General features: G+C 43.1%; 1 protein-coding gene and 1 pseudogene across 5 annotated transcripts in view; one reads left to right on the plus strand and one right to left on the minus strand.

Annotated features, from left to right (window-relative positions):
* The window catches only part of ELMO1 (engulfment and cell motility 1), a 591,689-nt gene that overhangs the window by 473,053 nt on the left and 91,034 nt on the right, over positions 1–27,602 (minus strand). For all 5 annotated transcript variants that reach the window (XR_008626205.2, XM_003814972.4, XM_034963945.2 and 2 more), the window contains exon 2: positions 11,984–12,134. Coding sequence is in view for 4 of the 5 variants with exons in the window: in XM_003814972.4 (XP_003815020.1) it covers positions 11,984–12,061 (78 nt within the window). In the remaining variant the exon portion in view is untranslated. The remainder of the gene's footprint in view (positions 1–11,983; positions 12,135–27,602) is intronic.
* LOC112440544 (U6 spliceosomal RNA) lies at positions 20,529–20,628 on the plus strand (annotated as a pseudogene).

Consider the following 27,602-nt stretch of genomic DNA (forward strand, 5'->3'; position numbering starts at 1 on the left):
TTCTCATACACTGTGGCCCTAACTTTTGCACTTTGAGGTTTGAGAGCAAAACGAGCATGAATTATTTTTCTTCCTCACAATTTCACAGAAAGAAGATTCATTCTTACCATAGATCTTAGCAACTATTTTTTTTCCTTCCCTAGTAAATCTAGACCTTTCACCTTTTCACTTAAAGGAAGCTTCTCTTGGGTATATCTGAAATGCCAGCATCACTAGTCTTACATTTTGAAGCCATTATTAAGTAAAATAAGGGCCATATGGACACAAGTGCTGCCATACCATGATAGTTGATCTGATAACTGAAATGGCTACTAAGTGACTAACAAATGGGAAGTGTCTATAGCGTGCATATGCTGGACAAAGGGGTGCTGCAAGTCCTGGAGGGACAAAGCAGGATAATGCAAGATTTTATCACAGTACACTGAACAGTGCACAATTTAAAACTTATGAGTTGTTTACTTCTGGAATTTTCCATTTAACATTTTCAGACTGTAGTTGGTTGGGGAAAGCAAACCCACAGATAAGGGAAAAACTACTGCATTTTTCTTTCTTTCTTTTTTTTTTTTGTGAGACACAGTCTCGCTCTGTCGCCCAAGCTGGAGTGCGGTGGTGCAATCTCGGCTCACTGCAAGCTCTGCCTCCCAGGTTCACACCATTCTCCTGCCTCAGCCTCCCAAGTAGCTGGGACTACAGGCGCCAGCCGCCACGCCTGGCTTTTTTTTTTTTTTTTTTTTTTTTGTATTTTTAGTAGAGACAGGGTTTCACCGTGTTAGCCAGGATGGTCTCGATCTCCTGACCTCATGATCTGCCCGCCTCAGCCTCCCAAAGGGCTGAAATTACAGGCGTGAGCCACCACGCCCAGTGACTACTGCATTTTTCACTTATAAGATGTCTAATTGGCTCTTTCTCACATACACCTGTTCAGAATTTATACCCATTTGCTTTGTCCTCATAATCTCCTGTTTGTGTAGATATTATGCTCTCTCTTTTGAAGTGCTTTGAGGATACTCAACACACACCGATGTTTAAGCTCTCTCCTGCTCTGTGTACTCCTCCACACTGACCAGAAGGAAGAGGTCCAGAGAGGGTGGCAGCAGCAGATGTGACCGAGACCAGATGCAGACAGTTTTCTGTGATGACTGATTGGATAAAAAGATGAGGGAGAAAAAAAAGAGTCTAAAAGACACAACATGGTGTCAGCTTGAGCAAACTGGGTGTAGTTCACATCTGTCACCAAGAAAAGGAAAACATGAAGAAAAGCAAAACTGTATGGGTTTGAGGTGGGAGGAACAACAAGGACTGTTTTGAATATGCTGAGTTTGAGGTACAAGAGCCATGTAGATGAGCAAGGCAGACAGGCAGATGGATGGTTGTTTATACAGGTCAGGGCGGTCAACGAAGAAATGACAGCCGGAAATTATGAGCATCTCATGATGATGAGGCTGATCAATCCAAACAGATCGCCACGAGTTTGTCCCAGAGTAAGGATTCATCCATCATCATTTTGAGCTGGTTTGTCTCAAAGTCACTGATTATCTTTTAACTACAGATGGCTTTGATGGAAAGACACACAAAGATTTTCCTAAAGCCAATTTATAAAATGTAATAATGTATTTAGAATACATGGTGCAAACAAGGCAAGGAATGCCTTCACCATAGTCATTCCTGTTCATGTATTATTGTCTGTATCAATAGACAGAAAAAGTATAAATATCACTTATTTCCTTTACTCAACACTCCTTATGAGTTTACCACGTGCAGGCCCTATGCTGGCGCTGGGGACATACTTGGCCCATGCAGAGCATCACGTAGTGATTACAATGCTGACAAGTGGAGCCCTGTGGGATGTTACAAGTTCTACACAGCAAGCACCCTCATCCGGTCTGAAGAGTCAGAAAAGGCCTTAGAGAAAGGTCTAAGGAACTTACACTTCATCTGGGATGGAAGAATAAACAGGTGTTAGACATGCAGAGAACTGAGGAGGATAATTTCTAGTTAAGAGAAAATCACATTTTTAAAGACTTGGAAGTAGGAAGAAATTTGTGTTTGTGAAAGGAGAAAATGTTTGCATATGATGAGAACTCGGTGGCGTTGGGGAACTCCAGAGTGGCACTAAGCAAGGCAGTGCACTGGCAAGAGCTGGGGGCAGGGGGCCCTGCCAACACAGCAAGGACGTCTGGATTCTATTCTAGTGCAATGGAAGCCAGTGCAGAATGTTAGGCCTAGGGGAATGGATTGGAGGGGAAGGAAGAAGCGTGGCCTGGCAGCCAGCTGTTATGCTACTGAAGCCACCTAGGGGAAATAAGCTACAGCAGTGGCGGCTAGGACGGAAAAAGGGTGGATGGACTCAAGCCCACTTAGGAGGCTGATTTTACAGGACTTGCTATTCGAGGGGCTATGGAGATTGTGGGGATGAGGGTTAAGCATGATGGTGATGCCATTGACCCATGAATGCATTTGATGCAAAGCTAGGAACAAGAAACTAGAAAAGCACATATTTTATTTGCTAGAGGCTGCTCTCATTTCCTTGGAGTTCTGGACACACTGCACATTGGTCTACATACTCTTAAAGTACAAGCTGTTTGTTCCTGGGTACCCAGAGTTCCTTCTCAACACTGAAATCCACATATTTAGATACCCTGCCACAATTAACCTGTTGACCTAACAGGAAAATAAGCACAAAGTATAACATTCACAAAAGGTTCTAGAAATGTCAGAGGTCTTAGTCATCAAGTCTTAAGAAAACTTAGTTAATACAAGAGTGTCCTGAGTTGCCCAAACTTCTCAGAGTGGCAGTGTTGTGGAAGGAAGTAGAACAGAAGAGAATCCCACCAGCACCCACCTACAGAGCAAACTAAAAACCTGCATTTCATTTGCTGAAGGAAAAGGAGAATGCCAGAGTTCATTCTTGCTCAATTAAACTCAGCTCAGTTAAAGGGAGAGATATGTTTGCTGTGTTTTTCTTCAAAAACTTGGCAAATTTTTAAGATTTTATGAGGTTATATAGACTCTCTCACACAAGAAAAGAGAGCTAAAACCAGAAAAGTAAGTACCCCAGTCACTTCATTTTAAAGGAAGTTTAAGAAATAACTGTTACATTACCAAATCTAAAAGTTGCAAAAATCAGATGAAGGATGTCTATTCCTCTACCAATGTCATTTCACCTATTATGACGGTATGAAAGCAATGGTGCAGTATCACAGTCTTTATTACAGCTTTCTTAATTGGAGCAAAATGAGCTCTTAAAACTATGTTTGTACTCTCTGTAAAGGAGAGGCTAAGAATTTTTAGGACCATTTCCCTCATGGATAAATTGAGGCACTACCTTTAAAGGACTCACTAAAAGTTACCGTGGGAGCCAAAGGTAGCTCCTGCAGGGAGAGTGATAAATTTCAAGGGCTTCACAACAATGTTTTCAAATGTAGGTCCAACAGCATGAGCATCACCAGGGGAGCTTCATAAAAACAAGGATCCCTGAACCTTGAATCACTACACAATGATCCTCTGTGTATTTTCAACATGTTTCATGAGTGATTCGGATACAGAAGCAAGCTCAGGAGCCCCTGACCTAGTCCATTCTCAACAGGAGGAGACTCTGTCCACCGCCCAAGAGACATTTGGCAATGTCTAAGCCTGGCCAACATGATGAAACCCTGTCTGTACTAAAAATACAAAAATAAGCCAGGCATGGTGGCGGGCATCTGTAATCCCAGCTACTCGGGAGGCTGAGGCAGGAGAATCGCTTGAACCCGGGAGACAGAGGTTGCAGTGAGCCAGGATTGCACCATCGCACTCCAGCCGGGGCAACAAGAGCAAAACTCCATCTCAACATCAAGAAAAAAACCAAAAAACTGCCTGGGTTTTGGTGTTATACAGTGCTGGATTCAAATCAGTACCTTCCTAGCTGAGTAATCTTGGGCAAGTTAATGAACCTTTGAATAACTATGAAGCAGGGAGCCTAAGCCGATCTTGAAGGCTGTAGTAAGGTGATGAAATCCCACGTGCAAGGCCTTCTACTGCCTGCCACATAGTGTGTGGTGCTTGCTGTTATTATTACTACTACTAACGAGCAAAATTCCATGTCAAGTACAAAAACTCAAATGGGTTTTACTCAATGAGCTTTTCAAAGGTCTTCTGTAAATCAAATTTATGCATATGGAATTATATCTTAAATATGCTATAGAAATATGGTAGTTGAAAAACTGCAGGCAATCACACTTACCTAAAACACATGCATCTGTGTTTCTTTTAGGGAACTAACCCCTTCCCAATATACTGGGGTAGGCGTGCTATTATAATTTTTCTGTTTGGAGAATGAAGACCACCAGTGTTTTATTCTTATCTTCACTGTTCAGAATTGAAACCTATTGTACACACACAGTAATGGAGATCAATGTGATGAACCAAAGGATACAAATGTATGTAAGCCACAGGCTGACCTCCAAGAGCTTATAATCTATTTCAAGAGAAGTGAGCATGAAAAAAGAAAAATGTAAATTACGTTACGTGTGAAATATATTAACTGCAAATAAAAGCTACAGGCAAAGAAAATGATATAAGAAATTAGAAAACTGGAGAAAAGACTGCATTACAATGCGATCAGAAAAGGTTTGAGTACAAAGGAGGCTCTCTGCAGTGCTTAGCAAAGCCAGGATTTAAAGCAGTAGAGAGCTGGGAGAAGGCAGGGGGCATTCAAGGTGGCATACTTTTAGAAGGAAATGGCAAGAGATGAAAAAAGACCATGAATGTGCGGGAACGTGCGTCTAAAGGAGCAGCTTCTATAAAACGGAGGGGTACCTGGGAATCACATACAGTGCCTGCAGACACTACCTTGGCCCAGGGACAATGCTTATGAAAAATATGGAAGGATGCAAAGCCACCCTAAAGAATCTGACTGAAGTTTCAGGAATACCAGAAAGCTCAAGAATCATCCATGTCTATTTTTTTAAACTGATAAACTTTTTTCAAACAAAATCTTTCCCCAAATCATACGCAAATGAAAATGGGACAATACAAAGGTGCTGCAGCAGGAGTGAGCGAGGAGTGCCCAGAAACCCTCAGCAGCCACCCCTCTGCCCCAAGCCATTTGAGAAGCAGAACTAAGGTTGAAAACTATGTATCTCTTCCCATCGCCCTTTTTGGGCCTGAATATGCTCAGAACATCTCCAAGCATTTGTCTGATGCACACTTGGTAGAGATGATGGATCCCCTCGCCTGATGAGATGGCCCGTGCTGGCTTTTCTTGAGTGAAGGTGAAATGTCTCTCCTAGCACAAATAGGATGGAGTTCCTATACTTGGGCCATAAAGAACACATCTAGGCAGGGCACTGTGGTGGTTCATGGACTGTAATCCCAGCACTTTGGGAGGCTGAGGTGGGAGGATCGCTTAAGTCCAGGAGTTCGAGACCAGCCTGGGCAACATGGCAAAACCCCATCACTACTAAAAATACAAAGACTAGCCAGTCATGGTGGTGCACACCTGTAATCTCAGCTACTCGAGAGGCTGAGGCAGGAGGATATCTTGAGCCCAGAATTAGAGGTTGCAGTGAGCTTTGATTGAGCCATTGTACTCCAGCCTAAGTGACACGGTGAGACCCTGCGTCAAGGAAAAAAAAAAAGAACATATCTAATGGTCCCCCCTCTACATGATATAACCTCAAAAAGTTGGTAATACCTGTGAGACTCCTTTCTTCAGGTTAACATATGGGCAGTTTCACTAACCATTTGTCTCGTCTGTAGACAACTGAAGTTAGAGAGGGGAATCATATATCCACCCAACAGAGAAATGAAACTAGTGGTTAGCTGGCAGGCTACGCCGGTGATGGGAACTGCTGTTATGTATGTAGGCAGAGGTGAAACTTTAACGTCATGAGCGAACATGGACTCTAAGACAAAGAGTGTCGACAGTGAACACACAGACCAGAGGGCTTAGCACTGAGGTTGGAACTGATCTAGAAAGAAGAGGAACCAGGAAGGAAACAATCCCAGATGAATCAAACAGGGAGGAAGAATCTCAGGCACTGAAGCTAGAGGAAGGAAGGGAGAGTTTCAAGAAGATGAGAATGGGCAGCTTTGCCGAGCGTAACCGAGAGGGTGAGGACAACCAAGGCAGAGGTGCCACCAAAAAGGGGAGCCCTGTAGAGAGGTAAATTGTTGTTCATGCAAAGATTAAAATAAGCATGGAACAACATAGATGGCATATACTGGTAACATTTAAATAAGCTTGGAATGGAAAAACAGAATAAAATACTACCAAAAGAGAGTTACTAGGTCAAGGGGAGGATTTTCCAAGGTGAAAACAGAAGAGTTCACTGTTGAAGACAGAGAAGAAGAAAAAAATGAGAGAAGAGAACATGGCTGGGACAAAGCCCCAGGTAGGGTAGAAAGGATGGGCTAATATCATTTGACCCCACAATCTCATTACTGGGTATATACCCAGAGGATTATAAATCATGCTGCTTTAAAGACACATGCACACGTATGTTTATTGCGGCACTATTCACAATAGCAAAGACTTGGAACCAAGCCAAATGTCTAACAATGATAGACTGGATTAAGAAAATGTGGCACATATACACCATGGAATACTATGCAGCCATAAAAAATGATGAGTTCATGTCCTTTGGATCCATTCTCAGCAAACTATCGCAGGGACAGAAAACCAAACACTGCATGTTCTCACTCATAGGTGGGAATTGAACAATGAGAACACATGGACACAGGAAGCGGAACATCACACACCGGGGCCTCTTGTGGGGTAAGGGAAGGGGGGAGGGATAGCATTAGGAGATATACCTAATGTTAAATGACGAGTTAATGGGTGCAGCACACTAACAAGGCACATGTATACATATGTAACTCACCCGCACGTTGTGCACATGTACCCTAAAACTTAAAGTATAAAAAAAAAAAAACCACCTATGTGGAGCATTGGGGGTTGGGATAAGCTGAAAGCACTGGAAACAAATTGGGACCACCTCTTCCCTTCTCTGCTAGCAGTAGAAAAAGCAAAACAAAACAGGAAGGCAGGAGACAAAGGCATCAGGTAGTCTGTGATGCCATGCAAATATGTAGGCCAAGAAGTTCTAGGCAAAGACAGAAGTGGTAGCTTTCTGGTCTGTGTCTTCCTTGAAAAGCAAGGCCTGAGGGGGCAGGGCAGAGACAAGAAATACTGGAGGCTTGAAGAGTTTGTGCAGGGAACAGAAAAGCTGCTGCTCAGAAATGGTGAGTGGCCAAGATGGAAAAAAAAAATCACAGAGTACTAGGGAGCCAGTGAATATTCCATAGCACAAATTGGCTATGTGTCCAATTAGGACACCTCTTTATTACCAGAGGATGCCTCCCACTTATCTTTTAATTTTTTCTCCTTCCTAAACATTGAAAAAGTTAGGCAGAGAAAGAATGAGAACAGAGGGCAAATGTTCACAATGGAAGTGCAGGTGAAAAGGAAAACCAGAGTACCTAATTTTCTAATCTAGCTAATAATGGCTGCTTTTATTGAGGAATCACTCTAAGCTATGCAACATGCTACATTCTTTTCACATGATTTCTTTAATCTTCACAAGGACCATCAAAGTAGCAAATTATTATCCCAAAGAAACTGAGGCTCAAGGCTAACTGAGCCTTTCACAGAAAGCAGGGCTCCAGGACTGCTATGGTCTGAATGTTTGTGTCTCCCCAAAATTCATCTGTTTGAAACCTGGCCCCCATGGTGGTGGTATAAAAACATGCTTGACAGAGCCTGTTTGCCCCTTTTGCCTGTGGGGAAACATACAAGGCACCATTTGTGAGGAACAAGCCCTCATCACACACCACATCCACTGGTGCCTTGATCTTGGACTTCCCAGCCTCCAGAACTGTGAACAATAAATTTCTGTTGTTCATAAATTGCCCAGTTTAAGGTACTTTGTTATAGCAGCTGAAGGAACTAAAACAAGTGCTCACATCCAGGTTTAAATGTCCTTGGAGCCCACTGCCTCTTACTAGATGCTGCTTATTGAAGTGTTTGGGATTCCAGACTCTTGACCGAGAAACAAATACATTATTCAGGACATAATAGGTTAACAAGAACAGTGGATGCAGGAGCCTTGATATATCCAGACAACAAGCATCCTCAGCCTCAAGCGGCTCCCCGAGCTTGAAACTCAACAATACATTGTGAAGGCGAGAGCAGGAGTCAGGAACCAGTGAGTTGATAATTCTTTTGAGACCTTCCTGTGATACAGCAAAGTCCATGTGTAAGAAGCTCCTGGGGAATTTTCCTGCTGAGTGGAAACACAGAATTTTCTCCTAAATATTTAGAAAGAAGATAAACAAGTCCATCATGGGCAGACGTCCCTCTGAAAACTCCAGGCACTGATGGAGGGTGGCTGAGCAGAATTGAGCACCTGATAAGATAATCACTACTCAGGAAGCACCGCCTCCCAGTTATTCATTCATGAAATATCTTTTCATTTTAAGGACTGTTCACCAGGCAAGGAGAAACAACACTCAAAGACAGGCAGTTCCCAGTCTAATGACTGCTTCTCAAACTGTGGAAGCCCTTGGATTAGATTCATCTGGTGCTTATCACAGATGCAGATGAAAGGCCCCGCCCCTGGCCAACAGAATCACAATCTCTGCAGCTGGGGCTGCATTTTGCACAAGCTGGTATATGCATTTTGTACAAGCTCCCTGGATGCTTCTTGTACACAGTCAAGGTTGAGGACCACTGGGTTCAGTTGATAGACAAGGACAATACAATGTGATAAGTGGAGGGGCACCCAAAATTTTGGGAGACAATAGAGCAGCAGTGCTTAACCCAACTTTTGGAAACGGCTTTTAGTGAAATAGCAGCTATCCAGGCTAAAAAGAAGCAAAGAGCTTTCTAAATGAAGCTAACATGCTATGGGAGAGAGGCAGGTTATGTGATCTTTACTGAACAAGGTAGAAGATTAGGAGAAAACCCAAGTAATAATCATTTCTTCTACTCTTCATTGCATGTGAAAACATACTTCTAATTCTTGTGCCAACTTCTGATTCAATCAAGAAACAACATCTGACAGCAACACTTCCATAAGTCTCATTGTAATTCCAGCAACTGCAGGGCAATTAGGAACTGGGTTCCTAATTGCCCGTCTAGGTTTCCATATGTGATTAATAGGAGGCCTATAATTTAACCAACTGTTTACACTTGTCATCTGTAAAACCAGAATAATTATCAAGAATTAGGCAATGCAACACCATGTACCTCTTGATATGATGAGCCAAAAAGGACACATCATTTCTCTACATTTCTGCCAAAAATACAAAACTCGAATCTGATCAGCAGGATATGTGAGAGAACCCCAAACTGAAGACTTTTTCTAAAATAGCTGTCCTGTACTCTACAAAAATGTCAAGGTCACAAAAGATAAAGACTGAGAAATTTCTAAAGATCAATGGAGATCAAAGAGACCTGACAATAAACATAGTACATGATCCTGGACAGGATATTACACCAGAGAGAAAATAGCTATAGAGGATCTTATTGGGACAAGGGATGGAATTTGAATATGGATTACGAACTGTGAATTTGATGATAGCATTATACCAGTATTCAATTTATTTCTGGTTTTATAAATGTACTGTGATCATTATGTAAGAGAATGGCTACAATCTTAGGGACATACACACTGAGTGTTCAGGGGTGAAGGGGGATGGTGCTTCCAGGGCTCCATCAAATGGTTCAGAAAAAGTAGGTACAGAGTTCTTTGTACTATCCTGGCAATTTTTGTGTGTTTAAAATTGTATCAACATAAAATTACTTGTCAAAGCTATCAGGCCATGAAAAACAAGGAAAGACTGAGAAATTGTCCAAAACGGAAGGAGACTGAGGAAACGTGACAATTCGTATCCCTGGATTGGATCCTCGAACAGAAAAAGGACATTAGTGGAAAATCCGGTGAAATCCAAATAAAGTTGGTAGTTATGTTAATGTAATGTACCAATGTCAATTTCTTAGTTTTGACTAATGTACCAAGATTAAGATATTAACATAAGGGGAAACTGGAAATAGGGTATAAATGTAAGCATATACAATCTTTGTAATTTTCTGTAAATCTAAAATTATTCCAAAATAAACAGATAATTTAAAAATATATATATTAAAACACACACATAGCAAAGGCCATCTCCAAAGGCAGAGAACACTACACTAACCTCACAGGTAAGGAGGAGGACTGTCTATCAAGAGCTGCTGTCTTAAAGCAGAGGTTCCCAAACTGCACTGACCATGGCAGAATCAAAATTAAATAGTTTACCAGAACCACTAAATTAGAGTCTCTTGGGATGGGACCACTGAAAATAGTTATTTCGAATAAGTGCCTGGGTAATTCTGATTAGTACCCGGGCTTGGGCACGGGTATCCAGCTCAGCACGTCTCAGATTGAACTACACACAGGGATACCCTGGAGATCTTGTTAAAATGCAGACTTGGGTCAGGAGGTCTGGAATAAGACCAGAGATTCTGCATTTCTAATGTGCTTTTGGGTGATGCCCAAGCATGTGGTCCAAAGCTCCACAGATTGAGAAGGGCAATGCAACAAGACAGAGGGCCCCAGTGCATGCCACTGCAGGGCATTCAGGACCTCTCTACACGTGTGTGAGACCAACTTCCATCTCACTGAAGCCACTAGTCTCTTAGGCTGTGGCCAAACCTAATCCAAACTACATTTAGTCTGCACCGAGTATCTCCAAACATTTTCTTAAGGTAAATTTTAACTAGCATCTCAAACCACATATGAAAGCAGATAAGCATCTGTTGCCTGACTCAAATGTATCCGAAACTATTAGGCATCTCTACTTTTCTCTGTTTGTATAGGTTCCTTCTTGAGTCAGTAGAAAACTACCTCAGAGAGCAGTTAAAATGACAATGATGTGTGGTCTGATAACAGCTTTTTTGACAAAAATCCCAAAAATTTACCCTTTCTTACATTTGAGTTTAAGTTCAATTAATTCTGAGCTGACCCGTATAATTCATTTTAATGATTCCTTTGGATTCGCACAATTCCATATAACTCTCGCATTGAGCTGCCACCAGATAATAAAATCTGACCAGGAAAAAAATTGTAAATCATAATTGTAAAATAGTATGGAGAACATAAAGATTGGAGTTGCCGTGGTTATTGTAATTTTGAAAATGTAGAAAGCCATCTAGAACCGTATACTATATACATTATGAAACCTGTAAGTATATAATAGGTCTCAACCTTTTATTCCTTAAATCATTTGCTCTAGAGTGACTACAATAAAGTGAGGACAAAAGTAACCATTCTGAGATAACCTATAATCAAATAGTGCATGAGAATCACACCATACAATTCTCAAGATTCAAGTTAAAGGATGCCTTTATGGGTCAAGCCACTTTTATAAGTCTTCTTGATATTTTTTAATTCAATAAACATTTGTTGAGTATTTACTACATGGCAGACAATATGCTAGACACATAGTGAATTTTACACTAAAAATAAAAATTACAATTGACTGAAATCCAAGACTGAACCCCTCTATACTAATTTCATTATAAAGCTATTAATATAACAAAGTACCAATGCATTTGGCTGCTTCTGCAAAAAATGAAAAAAAAGGGATTTTAAAAATTAAGTTTTGTCTTGCCTGTGTTCCAACAATCTGCACATATTCATGTGTCCTGGCAAGGCAGGGATGGGGCAGCCTCCACTGTGTCAACTGCCCAGGGCCCGATCCACTTGTCCCTCCCACCTCCTTCCTAGCTTCAGACACAAATCCTGTATTGACACAATCCAAGTGGATGCTGGAAGAGTATAAAAACCCTATCCATCACTGTATGTGCTACAGAAATCAAGCACATTGCAACTATTATTGCACAGATTTTTCAACACAGCTAGAGAGAGAAAGGGAGAAGAGTGAGCTATCCAAAGTCTATGAAAATTCCAGTATAGAAAGGAAACTGAAAATAGACACCCAATGCTGTCACGTTACTAACCTGATCAATTTCCATGAGTTTGGGGTAGGCGCCCGGCCATTCTATGGCCACCTTGACGATGTCCGCGGGTGGCGGCATTGTAAGTCCCCAAAATGTTCAAAGCCAGTGGGAATGAGGATCCTACAGCGTAAACGGCCACACGTGTCTATACCTAATGAGGAATGACAGAAAAAGAAAGAGAAGTCACTCAGTGCAGATGCAGGGTGAATTTTGCTTCATCACTTCCTGTTTTCACTGGTGGTTTGGTATGAAAAACAGCTCCCCTTGGTGCCTGGGTGCTGAAGGTACAGGGGCACAGCCAACGGTACAATGGGCTCCTGAGGAAAGAAGAAAGATGGGGGTGCCCGTGCCAACGCCCTTGAGTCAAAGCCGCCAGGAGACGCTGCCCTGTGGGGCACGGCTTGCGCGAATCTTCAGTGGAAAGAAAGCTGTTCCTTACCACTGAGTTCTGCTCTGAATGGTGCCCAGGGTCTGAATGAGCCAGGCTCACTCTCTGTCCAGACATGCATGTAAACATCTGGCACTCAACAGTCTGTGGAAGGACAGATTGCCCAGGAAGTCATGGTCAGGAAGCAGTGTTTCTTTAAAGTGTTTTCTGTGTGTCACAAACAGATCTCCACACTATAGCAACCAGGATATCATGAAGAAGGAGAAACACCCTGAGAGCTCACACACATGCACACCCATACTCCCTCCCCAAGGTCGGTTCACACAACGCACCTTCGGTGGGGGGTGGGGGTGGGGCAGAAAATGTACAGATGTGGACTGAATGGCATTCAGAACAGACTGAATTCTCACTTGAATGAATCATGCTTCTTACACAAAGGAGGTAACCATTATCCTCTGCTGCCTCTTCCCAGGCTAGCCCATTTCTTTTTTTTTTTTTTTTTTTTTTTTTTTGAGGCAGAGCCTGGTTCTGTTGCCCAGTGGCGCAATTTTGGCTCACTGCAACCTCCACCTCTTGAGTCCAAGCAATTCTCCTGCCTCAGCCTCCCAAGTAGCCAGGATAACAGGGGCCTACCACCACGCCTGGCTAATTTTTATATGTTTAGTAGAGACAAGGTTTCGCCATGTTGGCCAGGCTGGTCTTGAACTCTGGGTGATCTGCCCACCTCAGCCTCCCAAAGTGCTGCGATTACAGGCGTGAGCCACCTGGCCCAGCCCCATTTCTTTTTAAAATTAATTTTTTGTTAACAATCATGTGATACAAACTTGTGTGTGCATGTGTGTTTGTGTGTACAAAGACGGACAGTGTAGAGTCTCTTCTCCCAGTGTCACCCACCGGCCCAATATCTGCGTTCACTTCTTATACTTCCAGTTATCCAAAGTCATTAGGTATCCCTCCAAACTTTCTTCAAGTATAGAAGGCAAATACAAAAATACATTATTACATTTGCCACTTTCTTTATATAAAAGGCAGCATTTTTTTTTTTTTTTTTTGAGACAGAGTCTCCCTCTGTTGCCCAGGCTGGAGTGCAGGGGCATGATCTCAGCTCAAGGCAACCTCCACCTCCCGGGTTCAAGCGATTCTCCCGTCTCAGCTTCCCGAGTAGCTGGAATTACAGACGCACACCACCACATCCGGCTAACTTTTGTATTTTTAGTAGAGACAGGGTTTCGCCATGTTGGCCAGGCTGGTCTTGAACTCCTGACCTCAGGTGATCTGCCCTCCCCGGCCTCCTGAAGTGCTGGGATTGCAGGCGTGAGCCACCGTGACTGGCCAAAAGGGAGCATTCTTTTTGTTTCTTTTAGTATATTTTCTAAATCCTTCTATGTTAGTACAAAGAGAGCATCTTGATTCTTTTCACAGCTACATAGTAGTTCATTGTGTGGATGTGTCCTATTTGATGAACCAGTCCCCTGCTGTGGGCCATTTGGGTGATTTCTTAAGTTTAGCTATCATAAACCAAACTGTGATCCATAAACTTATATATAACTGATTTTGCACATATGCAAGTACATCCTTACAATAGATTCACAGAACTAAAACTGCTGGGTCAAAACATAGACCCAGTTAATATTGATAGCCATTTCCAAATTTCTCTCCATTGGACTTGTATGAGGTTGCCTATTTACACCCAGCCTCACCAACAGAATGAATTTTTGCAAACCTGACAGGTTGAAAAATAAAATCTTAATGTATTTTAAAATTATATTTCTCTTATTGTGAGTGAGGCTGAACATAAAGAGGAAAAGACACACGCTCCCTTTTTGTGAACAGTCCAAACATTTGCCCCTTTTCTATTGGGTTCTCTGTCTTTTTTGAGAAATTGACATCTGTAACGAAGATCTTAAACATGTGCATTTGGTCCTTTACCAGACCAGAGTAGGCCTTGTGAGTTACTATCCCAGATCTCAGCAGTAGCTGGACATTACTGAGACAATAGAGATAGCAGAGTTAATAATGGAAGCCTCAACAACACCAGCAGTTATATAAATAACTAACTTCAGCGCAGCTGACAAGTAAAGGAAATGAACCAAAACAAAACCGCTACTCCTTTGGCCAAAGATGATTAGGGAAGCCTGCTGAGAAGCTAATCAGTGGTAACCAGCAAGAGCAAATCTACAAAGCAGTGGTTTAGTCACTCATTCAACAAATAATTATTGAGCCTCTGCTCAGTGCCAGGTCTATTCCCCATGCTGAGGATATACAGCAGCAAATCTGGGATATAGCAACAAAGGATATGAAGAAAAATCAAGCAGCGAAGGAAACTGAAGCCTGTGCCTCTACCAGTGTGGGAGGGGCAGGAATACAATTTTAAACAGGAAACTCAGAGAAAGGTTCACCGAGAAGGCAGCACCTGAGTAAAGACATCTGAGGCCAGGTGCGGTGGCTCACGCCTGTAATCCCAACACTTTGAGACTGAGGCGGGTGGATCACTTGAGGCCAGGAGTTCAAGACCAGCCTGGCCAACATGGTGAAACCTCATCTCTACTAAAAAATACAAAAATTAGCCTGGCGTGGTGGTGCTTGTAATCGCAGCTACTCGGGAGGCTGTGGCAAGAGAATCATTTGAACCCGGGAGGTGGAGGTTGCAGGGGGCCAAGATCGCACCACTGCACACCAGCGTGGGCAACAGAGCGAGACTCTGTCTCAAGCCGGGTGTGGTGGCTCACACCTGTAATCCCAGCACTTTGGGAGGCCGAGGCGGGCAGATCACAAAGTCAGGAGATCGAGACCATCCTGGCTAACGTCGTGAAACCCCATCTCTACTAAAAATACAAAAAATTAGCTGGGCGTGGTGGTGGGCGCCTGTAGTCCCAGCTACTCGGGAGGCTGAGACAGGAAAATGGCGTGAACCCAGGAGGCGGAGCTTGCAGTGAGCCGAGATGATGCCACGCACTCCAGCCTGGGCAACAGAGCAAGACTCCATCTAAAAAAAAAAAAAAAAAAAAAAAAGACATCTGAGAGGTGAGGATGGGGGCCCTGTGGATGTCTGGAGAAATCAGGTTCTAGGCCAAAAAATCAGCAAGTGCGAAGGCCCCAAGGCAGGAGCATGCCTGTTATGTTCCTGAAACAGGTGACTTGCTGAAGCCAAGTAAGTGCAAGAACAGTAAGTGAATGTGTTCAGAGAACTCCTGACCCCCTGGACACTTCCACCACACCTCTTGGTTTGTGACTTCTGAAGAAGGAAGCTGTGTGTCCCTGCACACCTATTCAGAATGTAAATCAGCACAGCTTTCCAGAGGGCCTTTGGCAAACTATACAAAAAGCCTTAAAATTTCGCATCCTCTTTGAGTAATTTTAATTTTCTAGGATGTTATCCTCAAGAAATAATTATTAACCATAGCAATGCCAATTTGTTTATAATTCTCAAAACTTGAAAACAATTGAATATCCAACAATAGGGACTTGTTAAGTAATTATAGTGTCTTCTATGTGCAAATGCAAGCAAACAATCTGTACTTCGGACTTCCTCTCCATAGTCTGTATGCTCTTTGAATACTTGAGAGCTCTAAGAACAATGCGTTTTATCTGTGCTACATTACTTCAGTTCGACATCCAAGTTCAATTACATATCCTAGAATAAGAATTAAGAAAGCAGGCTCTAATGTGCAAACAGATTGTGTGAATTTTAGGTAACACTATTCAAAAGAAAGCATACACAATCGTGGGGGTTAAGACAGTAAATAATAAAAATTAAAATGCATTGTAAGTACCTTGCCCCCACCTCTACATAAAATTGTCTAGAATTACAGCAAAAAAGGTCATCTAACCTTCTAGGAATCAAAGGCCAAGCTTGTTTTTCTACCCCTTTAACTGGTATTTATTTCTCAGACCGTTCAGGGAAAACCTGTTGAACAGGTGAGAATACAATAATGTGGCTCCAGTGGAGAGTCAGAGGGGAGCTGTACACAAAGCAGCCACTGAGAGAGCAAAGGAGCAAGAAGGCTTCTCCTTGGGAATTCACTTAACCAAGCCCAATTAGACCTCATCAGTTTTCCCCAACATTAACAAACCACGAGAGAAAGGGAGAGGGGCATAGCAAGGCTCCTCTGGGATACAGCCAGGTGCACAATTGCAGAATGGATAATCTAGTTCATGTTTTATCCTCAGAATTCCAGACTTTATCCTCTTAAATTTGTATTTTCACAAGAAAACAGCACTTAAGGCTTCTATATATAATCACTGTTACTTCTGATGAAATTTAGGGAAGAAAGGTTCTAGCCTGGGCTTTCTCATTCCTGGCACAATTAGCAGCTGGGGCCATACTTCTTTGCTGTAGGAGCTGCCCCGAGCATTGCAGGATGACTGGCAGCATCCCTGGCCTCCACCCTCTAGAGGTCAACAGTCCCTTCCCCTCAGTCTCGACAAATTTTCACATGTTGTAGAAGGGACCCGGTGAGAGATAACTGAATTACAGGGGAAGTTTTCCCCCATACTATTCTTACGGTACTATTCTTATGGTATTATTCTTACGGTATTCTTATTCTTATTCTTATAACGAATAAGCCTCAAGAGATCTGATGGCTTTATAAGGGGAACAACCTCTCACTTGGTTCTCATTCTCTCCTGTCTGCCGCCATGTAAGAGCCTTCTGCCATGATGGTGAGGCCTCCCATCCACATGAAACTGAGTCCATGTAAACCCCTTTTTTCCTTTATAAATTACCCAATCTCCCGTATGTCTTTATTAGCAGCATGCAAACGGACTAATACAAGCGGTAAGCTAGCAAATCCTCTAGGCAGATTACCGACGATCAGGGCAACCTATCCCATCCTTGAACTGGACACAAGGCACATGGTCTCATCAGGCTCTCCAGGAAAGATCAGCACACAAGCCCAACTCCTCTTGGTGAGGCATAACTGAGAAGGAAATACATTCTAAAATCTTCAGCCAACAAAGTCAGCATCCTGGTGTCCTATGCTTCCCCCAGCATAACTCTGGGGTTACTAGACTCCCTTTGTCAACTTCTCCCCACTACATCTGGAGTACTCTAAGGGCAAGGTCCACATCGCATTCACAGTTACAGACTCAGGGCCGTGGCAGGCAGGCATTTTAATACATAGCTGTTGTATGAATGCATCCCCTCCTCAATGAACATCTCATTAGAGCTACCAGCAGTACTGAGCCTAGTGTTATCAAAATTACCAAAGTAGATAACCTAGTATTACTTAAATTGCCCAGTAAAATACCAGCTACAAGAAGTTGTGTAGACAGCCGGGTATAATAATTCTTATACAAACTAAAATTTAAGAACCATTAAAGGGAGAAACAAAAGGGAAGTCTAGGCAGGTGGCTAGACATTCTAATCATCATGTCTTCCAAAGTCACTATCAAATCCCAGGTGGTAGGTAAAGAATGGGCAGAGAATGCTAAACCGTTCCTGCTTGCCTGCTGGCTTGACTTTATTCCATTCCAAAAATATGGGAATTGTTCCATGTTTAATATTAAGATTCTATCACCTCGATATGCATGTTAAGTGGTGTGTTTATAGTTGAGTGGATTAAATAAAGAGGAATCACTTCTTCTAGAGTTAGGTACTGAAGTCTGTATAGCAGTAACATCTGACTCTATAACCCGTGAACAAGCCCACTCTTCCACTAAATGTCTCCGTAGGTTGGGTGGCATTTTGAAGACGACAGACAGAAATCGCTTTGACTCCCACCTAGAAACTCATCTCCCTACACATTGTTCTATGCCCCAAGTTCAACATGCCTCTTGCTGTAGTCTCTTAAAGATCTGTTACATCTCTACAGGTTTTTCCATACAGCTTAATTAATTCTTTCGGTTCCACAAAGGTCCCAAATACCTGATCACTTTTTGTTGTTTTTTTCTGAATTTCCCATATAGTTTTAGTTTTGGGTGACTGCAATGGCTTTGAACCTTTTAATGCTCTTTGTAGTCTTTCTGTTGCACAGTAAACCCTACTGAGAAAAAAATTAAGCCTGTATGGCCATTCCTGTAGAAGCTGTGTGTTGGGGAAACTAACACACTTGCCCTGGTGAACCGTGTGTCCCCTCCCCTACTGCACTCACAAGCCCAACAGATGGGCCAGTGGAGGCCAGGGCAGATCAATGGGAGAGAAACACCAAACAGCTGGAGAAACGATCTGCTTCCACTCCTCGGCCCCTTCCTTCCTCACCAGAAAAGCTGTCCTCTGTCCCGCTAAGTCATTATCTACTGATGGTGGATAATGGGTTTATAATGATGATGGGGATAGTGGAAAGGGAGCTGTTCATCTCATATTTTTAATGTTGAGTTGTCTCTGATAGAAAAAGACATAGACCACATTTTCCCCTTGCATTAGGTTAGGCAGAAAGGGAAAGGGCTTCAGGAGGATCACCCACTGAAAGCAGCCCTTCCCTCTTGGCCCTGCTGTCTTCCTGGAGCCCTCTAGTCTTCACTTTTTTTTTTCTTTTTCTTTTTTTGAGATGAAGTCTCACTCTGTCGCCCAGGCTGGAGTGCAGTGGCACAATCTCAGCTCACTGTAACCTCCGCCCCCCGGGTTCAAGTGATTCTCCTGCCTCAGCCTCCCGAGTAGTTGGGATTACAAGCAGGCACCACCTTGCGCGGCTAATTTTTGTATTTTTAGTAGAGATGGGGTTTCACCATGTTGGCCAGGCTGGTCTCGAACTCCTGACCTCAGGTGATCTGCCCACCTCGGCCTCCCAAAGTGCTGGGATTACAGGCGTGAGCCACCACACCTGGCCTAGTCTTCACTTTTGAGAACACCGCCCTGCATGGTACACTGAACCTCGGAAGGGGCCACCAAAATAGGCTTTGGGTAAAAGTTTTGCTCTTCTCTTCTTTGTGCTACCATCCTTCTTATGCCAAACAGACTGAAATTGTCTCAATACCTTTAGTGTCTAGGTCAAAGAATACATGAAGTCGGTGGTGTGGTCAGCTGACATTATTCAGGATGTATGAGTGTCCAGGTTTGCTGAAGCCAGTCTTTGTTTCCCATGGGAGCAGCAGTGGTGGGCACATGTCCCCCTACCTGCCCTACACTGGAGGGTCTGGATGGATGGGTATATGGTGGGGGTGTCATTTCAGGTTCCCGTATCAGGGACCTGATGGCCATTCTGAAGACAGCCCGGGGCCTAAGAGGAAGTTTGTGGCTTCAGAAATGAGGGAACACGGTGTGTTCAGAACAGAACATGCAAGCACTCAGCAGAAAGAGAATAAACAGAGAATGGAATCCAGTGTGGAGGCTCAGTATTTCATTTTCTGTACACGCTAGCCATATATGCTAATCTCAGCAACAATTCAGCCCATTTACTTGACAGGTGGGGAAATGTGCTATTAGCTATGGTTGGCTTGCAATATAACGGAAACTTGCAGAGAAAAGTCTTTGCTTTCCCAGTGTCTGGCATTGACATCATGAAGGCTAGGGGACAGCTGCCAGAAGGAGTGGCAGACAGGAGCCCAGAGCAGGCATGGGGCTGGGCACCGTGGACACGCACTTTACTCACTCTTCTTCACAGCCCTGAGTGACAGGTGTTATTATTTGCAGTAAATTAATGAAGATACTAAATCTTAACTAGTTTAAATGACTTCTTTCAAATCCTTAAATCCTCTCAGGTTGATAGAGGCCTCTTTAGTATGAGAACTGTTACAGGTGAATTGTGTCCCCCCTCAAAATTTGTATGTTCAAATCCTAACCCCCAGTAGCTCAGAATGTAGCTGTATTTGGAGACAGGACCTCGAAAGAAGTAAGTTAAAATTAGGTCTTCAGGCCGGGCCCTAATACAGCATATTTGTCTGTTATCCTTTTAAGAGGAGGAAATCTGAACACAGAAGGTACAGAGGGGAGGCCATCTAAGAACACAGGGAGAAGACAGCCATCTGTAAGCCAAGGAGAAAGCCCTCAGAAGGAACCAACACTGATAACACCTTGATCTCTGACTTCCAGCCTCCGTAACAGTGAGAAAACCCATTTCTGTTAGTTAAGCACCCCAGTCTGTGGTACTTTTTTATGGCAGCCCTAGCAAACTAATAAAACACAAAAGGCAGAAAGCGTCAAAGAAGAGCCTGATGATTTGATACAAGCAAGCTTAAAAACTTCTGAATTCCAAAAACCTTTATAAAAATTTAGAGACAGTGCTCGCTTCAGCAGCATATATACTAAAACTGGAACAATACAGAGAAGATTAGCATGACCCATGTGTAATTTTTATGTATTAAAGTATTTAAAAAATTTAAACACGAATAACAATCTGAAAAAAATTTGCAATAAATGTGATCCAACCTAGTATAAATATCCTTAATAAGGATCTCATAAATTTGTCAGCTGGGCGCAGTGGCTTGCGCCTGTAATCCTAGCACTTTGCAGGGACGAGGCAGGTAGATCACCAGGAGTTCTTGCCTTCTGCTGGGGCTGAAGCTGAAGCTGAAGCTGTCTGCAGCCATGCTCCCTCCATGGGGAAAGGTCATCCACAATAGGAAAGCATGAGGCAAGGAGAAGCAAAGACAAGTCAAGAGGAAAATATTCAAAAGGGAACAAGGACAGGAGGCCTAGCTATGTTCAGTTTCTGTTGAGTTTCCTAACACTTTTCCTTCAGTTCTCTGTACTACCCTAACATCCTTCCTAGATAGACAAACTAATAAATTCCTCATTACGCTAAATGAGCTTGAGTTGTTTCTGTCCCTTACAATTGAAAAACTCCTAATATATCAACCTAACCATATCTGTTTACTGCCCTGAGTTCCAAACTTGTCATTAAATGACTGGAAGGCAAAACAGACTGAAGTTACACACTCTAACCTTGCAGTCAAGAGGAAATGGTCTTTTGCTCCCCAATTCTAGAGCTTCATATAGCTGCAAGTCCACATCTGTGACGTAGCGCTCAGCATCTAGGGCCTGCCTTTCCTCTGTGGGACTGCTATCAGAAGTCACGCATGGATTGCAGGAGTTAGTCTCACTCCAGCATTTCCCACACAGCACCGCTTCTCTGAGTTATTTATAAATGCAATGCAAAAATAAAGAGTCAGGATTCTTGGAAAAAACTGAATAGAATAATATCCACTAATAACTTACTAGTTCACTTACTATATACTTTTAGAGACAATTTTATGAATAAGGTACCATTACTAGCCTATTTTATAAACAAGGAAACCAAGATGTAAAGACATTAAATATCTTGCCCAAAGTCTCACATCCACATACGGAACCCAGCCAGAATGAAATCTACATGTCTGATTTGATAGCTCATGTTCGTAACCACTATGCCATTTTTTTGTTTAATAGAGATGAGGTCTCATTATGTTACCTGGTCTCGAACTCCTGAGCTCAAAGGATACTTCTTGCTGCAGTCTCCCAAAGTACTGGGATTGCAGGCATGAGCCACTGTGCTGGGCTCTACGCCGTTCTTTTGAAAGTTTCCTTTACTGCAGGACTTCTCAGGGACTTTAACGTAACACGTGTTCTGTGAAATGTCCATATGCAATCTATAATATTTCCCAAATGTATCTGTCCAGAAAACTTTTTTTTTTAACGAAACATCTTGCGGCACACGTTTCTCATAGGACATACTTTGAGACTATTTGCCTCCTCGGTTTCTCAGAAAGAATCGCTAAATAGTCTTGGCCAGAAATGTAATGGAAAGTGGCAGAGAAAACTTTCCGTTAGTCCCATATTGAATTATCACCACCTGCATCTATGGGCTTGTCTCCAGGAAAGTAGCCCAATTCTTTTGAGTAACTCTTTCCAATTCAGAGAACAGTAAAACTTCTATTAACTGTAACTTCTACTGTGCAAAGCAACGGAAGATAAAACAGTAAAAGAAACAGAATACTTGTATTTGTGATCATTTGAACATCTCACTTCCTGCTTTGAATCTGTGGTGACTTGGGACCTCTAGGATATAAACTTTTCACAGCCTGCATCCAGGTACCACCGGTGCATCCTCCCCCACCCAACGAGTCCCTGCTCCCCAAACCCCAGGCACATCCAATGGCTCTGTAAGTCAGACACGGAAAACTGGTTCTACCTTAAGACTGCCAATGGTCCATTTGCGGCACCTGCTGGTGGCAATGCGTAAAGGAACCCCCCAGACTAAATCAGGATCATCCCCCAGCCAGCAATGGTCTGGGTAAAGAACTAGAGAACTTGAGACCAACGTTTGCTATCTCTTCCCTCTTCATAAATGGCTTGCCATTTCCTGAGCCTGCTAAGGTCCTTTTGTGTCCAGAATTGGTGGGTTCTCGGTCTCACTGCCTTTAAGAATGAAGCAGCGAACTCTCGCGGTGTTACAGTTCTTAAAGATGGTGTGTCCAGAGTTTGTTCCTTCAGATGTTCAGATGCGTCCGGAGTTTCTTCTGGGGGGTTCGTGGTCTCCCTGACTTCAGGAGTGATACCGCAGACTTTCACCGTTAGTGTTACAGCTCTTAAAGGTGGCGCGTCCGGAGTTGTTTCTTCCTCCCCGTGGGTTCGTGGTCTCGGTGGCTTCAAGAGTGAATAGCGAAGCTGCAAACCTTCGCGGTGAGTGCTACAGCTCATAAAGGTAACACGGACCCAAATAATAAGTAGCAGCAAGATTTATTGCGAGCAGTGAAAAAAAAAACAAAGATTCCACAGCGTGGAAGGGGACCCAGGTTGCTGCTACTGGCTCAGGTGACCTGCGTTTATTCCCTTATCTGGCCCCACCCACACATCCTGCTGATTGGTTCATTTTGCAGAGAGCTGATTGGTCCGTTTTACAGAGCGTTCATTTGTCTGTTTTGACAGAGTGCTGACTGGCGTGTTTACAAAGCTTTAGCTAGACACAGAGTGCTGATTGGTGTATTTACAATCCTTTAGCTAGACACAAAAGTTCTCCAAGTCCCCACCCAACCCAGAAGCCCAGTCGGCTCCACCTCTCGCTTTCACCCTATCTGTGTTCATAATGTTCTCTCTACCTCCAATGTCCTTTCCTTCCCTTGGGTCTGCTTCAAAAATTCCCATCTAGATTTCAGTGCCAATCTCATGCACCAGTTTCTCTTAAAGATTTCCCTGACCTCACAGCCTCCCGTGCTAGAAGTAACTGCCCTGAATCTGTCTTCTTCGGTGCTTACAGTGACCTACCAGAGCACTTTTCCACACCTTATCCTATTTGTTTATATGAGTTCTCTGAGGGTAGGACTCATATCTTACTCATCTCTGTTGTTCCAGACCTGATCAGACAGCATGGTAAAGAGCAACTCAATATTTTCCAGACAAGTGAATGAATAAATGAACTACTCTTTCCTTAAAACCAAATTCAATGATTAAAATTACAAATGTGAAGGATTACTCAAGCCAGTGATGCATTTTTAAAATCCAGAATTCCTTGCACAGAAAACCTTCCGGCATTTCTTCAAGCAGCTGGACAGAAATAGAAAGGGAGCTGCTGAGAGGTGAGAGGAGGGCCTATTCCAGATTCCTTTTCCTCCTGGAAAAATTCTTTCAAAAACAGGATGAGACCTGAGCTGAGCCACTCACTCTCTTCCCTTCACTCCAAGCTCTCTTGCACTTTGGGAATCAGCATTTCAACTGGAGAGTTCATCATTTTGCAAACTAATGCACACACTTCCTCCCTTGTTCTGGTTTTCTGGATATTTGCTTTTCAAATTCCTTTTCAGCTGTTGTAATGCCAGTGGCTGCTCCCTTCCTCCCAGCAAGCCTGTCACTCGGTGATGTGTGCAGACAGTCCCCAGTGGAGGAGGCAAGGCTCGAGCCCAGTTCCCTATCGCAGAACCCAGACTCGAAGCCACAGGAAGTGCTGGAGCATTTCCACCATCCTGTGAGCCAAACATTCAAAGTTTCCAAACCTGCTGATCAAAAAACAATATGTGAAACTTCTTTCTCGGGCCTCTCTCCAGCAACAGCAGAGCTCTAACTACCACCCCTAGAACATTTGATTGCATCAGATTACCAGCGAAGGCCCCTGCAGAACTCTGGGCTGTGCCTCCGCTGGGTTTCACCTGACAACCCTCGTACACAGAATTAGTCATTCTGATGCATAATGCAATGCCGCATAGCCGCCTCTCATGGAATACCATTAGGCTCTTTCTCCCAGCCTGACGTCCTTATTCCCAGAGGAGCACAGACTTTTATGAGGGCTCTGGGGTCAGTTGTTGGCCTGGGTGTTAATCCTGGTTCACCCACATTGAAAACGCTGTGACTCTGGACAAATTACACAGCATGTGACCCTCAGTATCCTCATCTGTGAAACTGGAATGACAGAGGTACCTTTCTCATGGGATTATTATGAAGATAAAATATCTATAAAGCAATCAGAGTAGTGCCTGACCTGGTATTATCATTTGCCAGACATGGGGTAGCTGGATAAATGAAACTGAGGAAACACATCTGTAGTCCAGTCTCATGAAACACACAGAAGCCACACTGCATGAGAATTCCTTTTGCTGTAAGCATCATAACCGAATTGGACAAAGAGCTATCGCACTAGAAAGGAAATAATAACTTTGCTTTAAGTTCAGGGAGTTTTTAGATTTGAAGTTTTGAGGGCATAGAAAAGATTCTAGGTGAACGATTGTGTTGACAGAAATCGGAGGGGGGAAAGTTAGGGTAAGATTCTGGAAGGATTGACCTACATTTGCAAAGGCAGGAAGTCACAGAGAATTGCCTGAGCAGATGCCCTGATGGAAAATAAGAGAACCATTTTCCCTCCTGACCACAGGTCTAGTCCTCCAGGAAAGTTCTCTGAGAACACAAAGGTGACCGGGACTCAACTTGTTCTAAATCCTTTCTCCGCAAGGAGAAACGGATGTCATCCTGAGTTATGAGGTAGCTGAGTGCTTTAAGAAGGCCCACAGGGGAGCTTCTGCACAGAGGGGGATCTGCCCCACTATTACTGCACATCTTCACCAACTGTATGTTCTTCCAGCCTTGCAGAGTGACATCTGTCCTTTTCTGTCTGATCCTCCCAGCAAATTGACAGAGGGTAGTGTTGGGGCTTAGAAAACAATCAATACCCCAAGTATGGAGCTTTGGCATGCTGAGTACTCTGAACTAAAGGAGACTAGAAGGTCTCAGAACCAAGGTCTCTCTGACCTCTACTGCTCTCCTTTCTCCCATCTCTCTTTCCCCACTGAAGCAACTCATAAAAAACAAAATTCCATGGTGTCTATGTGCCACATTTTCTTTATCTAGTCTATCATTGATGGGCATTTGGGTTGGTTCCAAGTCTTTGTTATTGTGAATAGTGCTACAATAAACATACATGTGCATGTGTCTTTATAGTAGATTGATTTATAGTCCTTTGGGTATATACTCAGTAATGGGATCGCTGGGTCAAATGATATTTCTGGCTCCAGATCCTTGACGAATCACCACACTGTCTTCCACAGTGGTTGAACTAATTTACACTCCCACCAACAATGTAAAAGCATTCCTATTTCTCCAAAGAATGAGTTCATGTCCTTTGCAGGGACATGGATGAAGCTGGAAACCATTATTCTCAGCAAACTAACACAGGAACAGAAAACCAAACACCCCATGTTCTCACTCATAAGTGGGAGTTGAACAATGAGAACACATGGACACAGGGAGGGGAACATCACACACCGGGGCCCGTGTGATAGGGGAGGGATGGAATTAGGAGAAATACCTAATATAGATGACAGGTTGATGGGAGCAGCAAACCACCATGGCATGTGTATACCTGTGTAACAAACCTGCACATTGTGCACATGTATCCCAGAACTTAAAGTATAATTAAAAAAAGAAAAGAAAAGAAAAATGATCAATGGATAGGAAGACAAATTCACAAAATCCTTTAAGCATTTCTTAATAAAAGCATAATAAATACAAAAAAAAAAAATCCTCTTCCACAAAGTGGGTCATAGAAACTAGAACCTATCTCCACCAAAGTAAACCATGAAACCTAGGAAGGTCACTCTCTTCCTTCTTCCTTCTCCCCAAAGACCCTCTTTCCAGAGGAGTCCTGCCCTATATCCAGGAGGAAGAAATGCTACACAGACAGACCAATAAGAATCTGAACCAACAGCCCTTGCTGAGGTTCCTCCTCGGTCATACTGCCATTAGGTCACACCCTTTGTCCAATCATAGTTCTATATGGCTGTCCATTCTTTATCAAGCCTAAGCATAAGAATAGTTATGGGGCTTTGGGTCTTTGTTTCTGGGGCTTTGGGTCTTCATTTCTGGGGCTTTTGGTCTTCATTTCTAAAGGCTCCCATGTTATATAAAACTTTCATTAAATAAATGTGTTATGCTTTTCGCTTGCTAACCTGTCTTTGGTTTCAGGAGTGTCAACAGTGGCCCATATGATGGTTGAACACAGGTATCACACCCTTCCCTGCTATAGTAGGCATAATCCACCTGGGGCCTAATGAGCTTTGCTGGCGAGACCTCAGCCCAGCTGCCCCCCAGAAGCTGTGGTTTTAGTGGAGACTAAGACATAATGATTACTCAGCTTCATTCCTAGGGTTGTCTTATCATGGCTCTAAAGAGCAGAACCTCAGAATGTTTCTCAGGAAAGATGCAGTTAAAAAACAAATTTCCCCCATTTTCAGTGCTGTAGATATTTTATCTCTCTAGTTATTAGCCACAACCCTACCCTCACTAGTAAGACAAACAAACCTATAGATTTTTTCCTTCTCATCTCTTTCACCTTAGGAGGCTCTGCCAAAACTCCCTGGATTTTATGATACAAATCTCTTCCTTCTAGTTTTTATCTGAGCTGCCTCACAAGTTTGCTGCAGTTTGGTTTAAGATAAAACACAGTCAGGGTACATGCTATCAGCATGGCCATACGGCCATACTGTGAGAGCTTTTCACACAAACATCAAGATGACAGTGGAGCCAGTGGGCCATGCTTAAGAACAAAAAGACTTGTTCCTGCTCAAATGCATAGATAAATAAGATCTGAGGTGCTGAATGGCAGTCTGTGGTGCATATTTGGGGGGAAAGTGGTCTGTGGTTCTATTCTGAAAGCCAGTATTATTGATTACATCCTAGGGTTGCTGATCTGCTCACTGGTATCCCAAGGATAACATTCTGAATGAATTGTTTTTTTAACGCTCATTTTCCCCTCAAGTTAGCATGGGCAGAGAGCTTCCCCACAGCCTGTCTGCACTCCCTGGGAAATGATCAGATTAAAAGCTGATAAGAGGAAAATAGAGAAACTTCCAACCCTGTGTTGGCAGTTTGCTAATTTCATACTTCTGAAAATT

Source organism: Pan paniscus, chromosome 6, assembly GCF_029289425.2.
Source record: "Pan paniscus chromosome 6, NHGRI_mPanPan1-v2.0_pri, whole genome shotgun sequence".
NCBI lineage: Eukaryota > Metazoa > Chordata > Mammalia > Primates > Hominidae > Pan > Pan paniscus.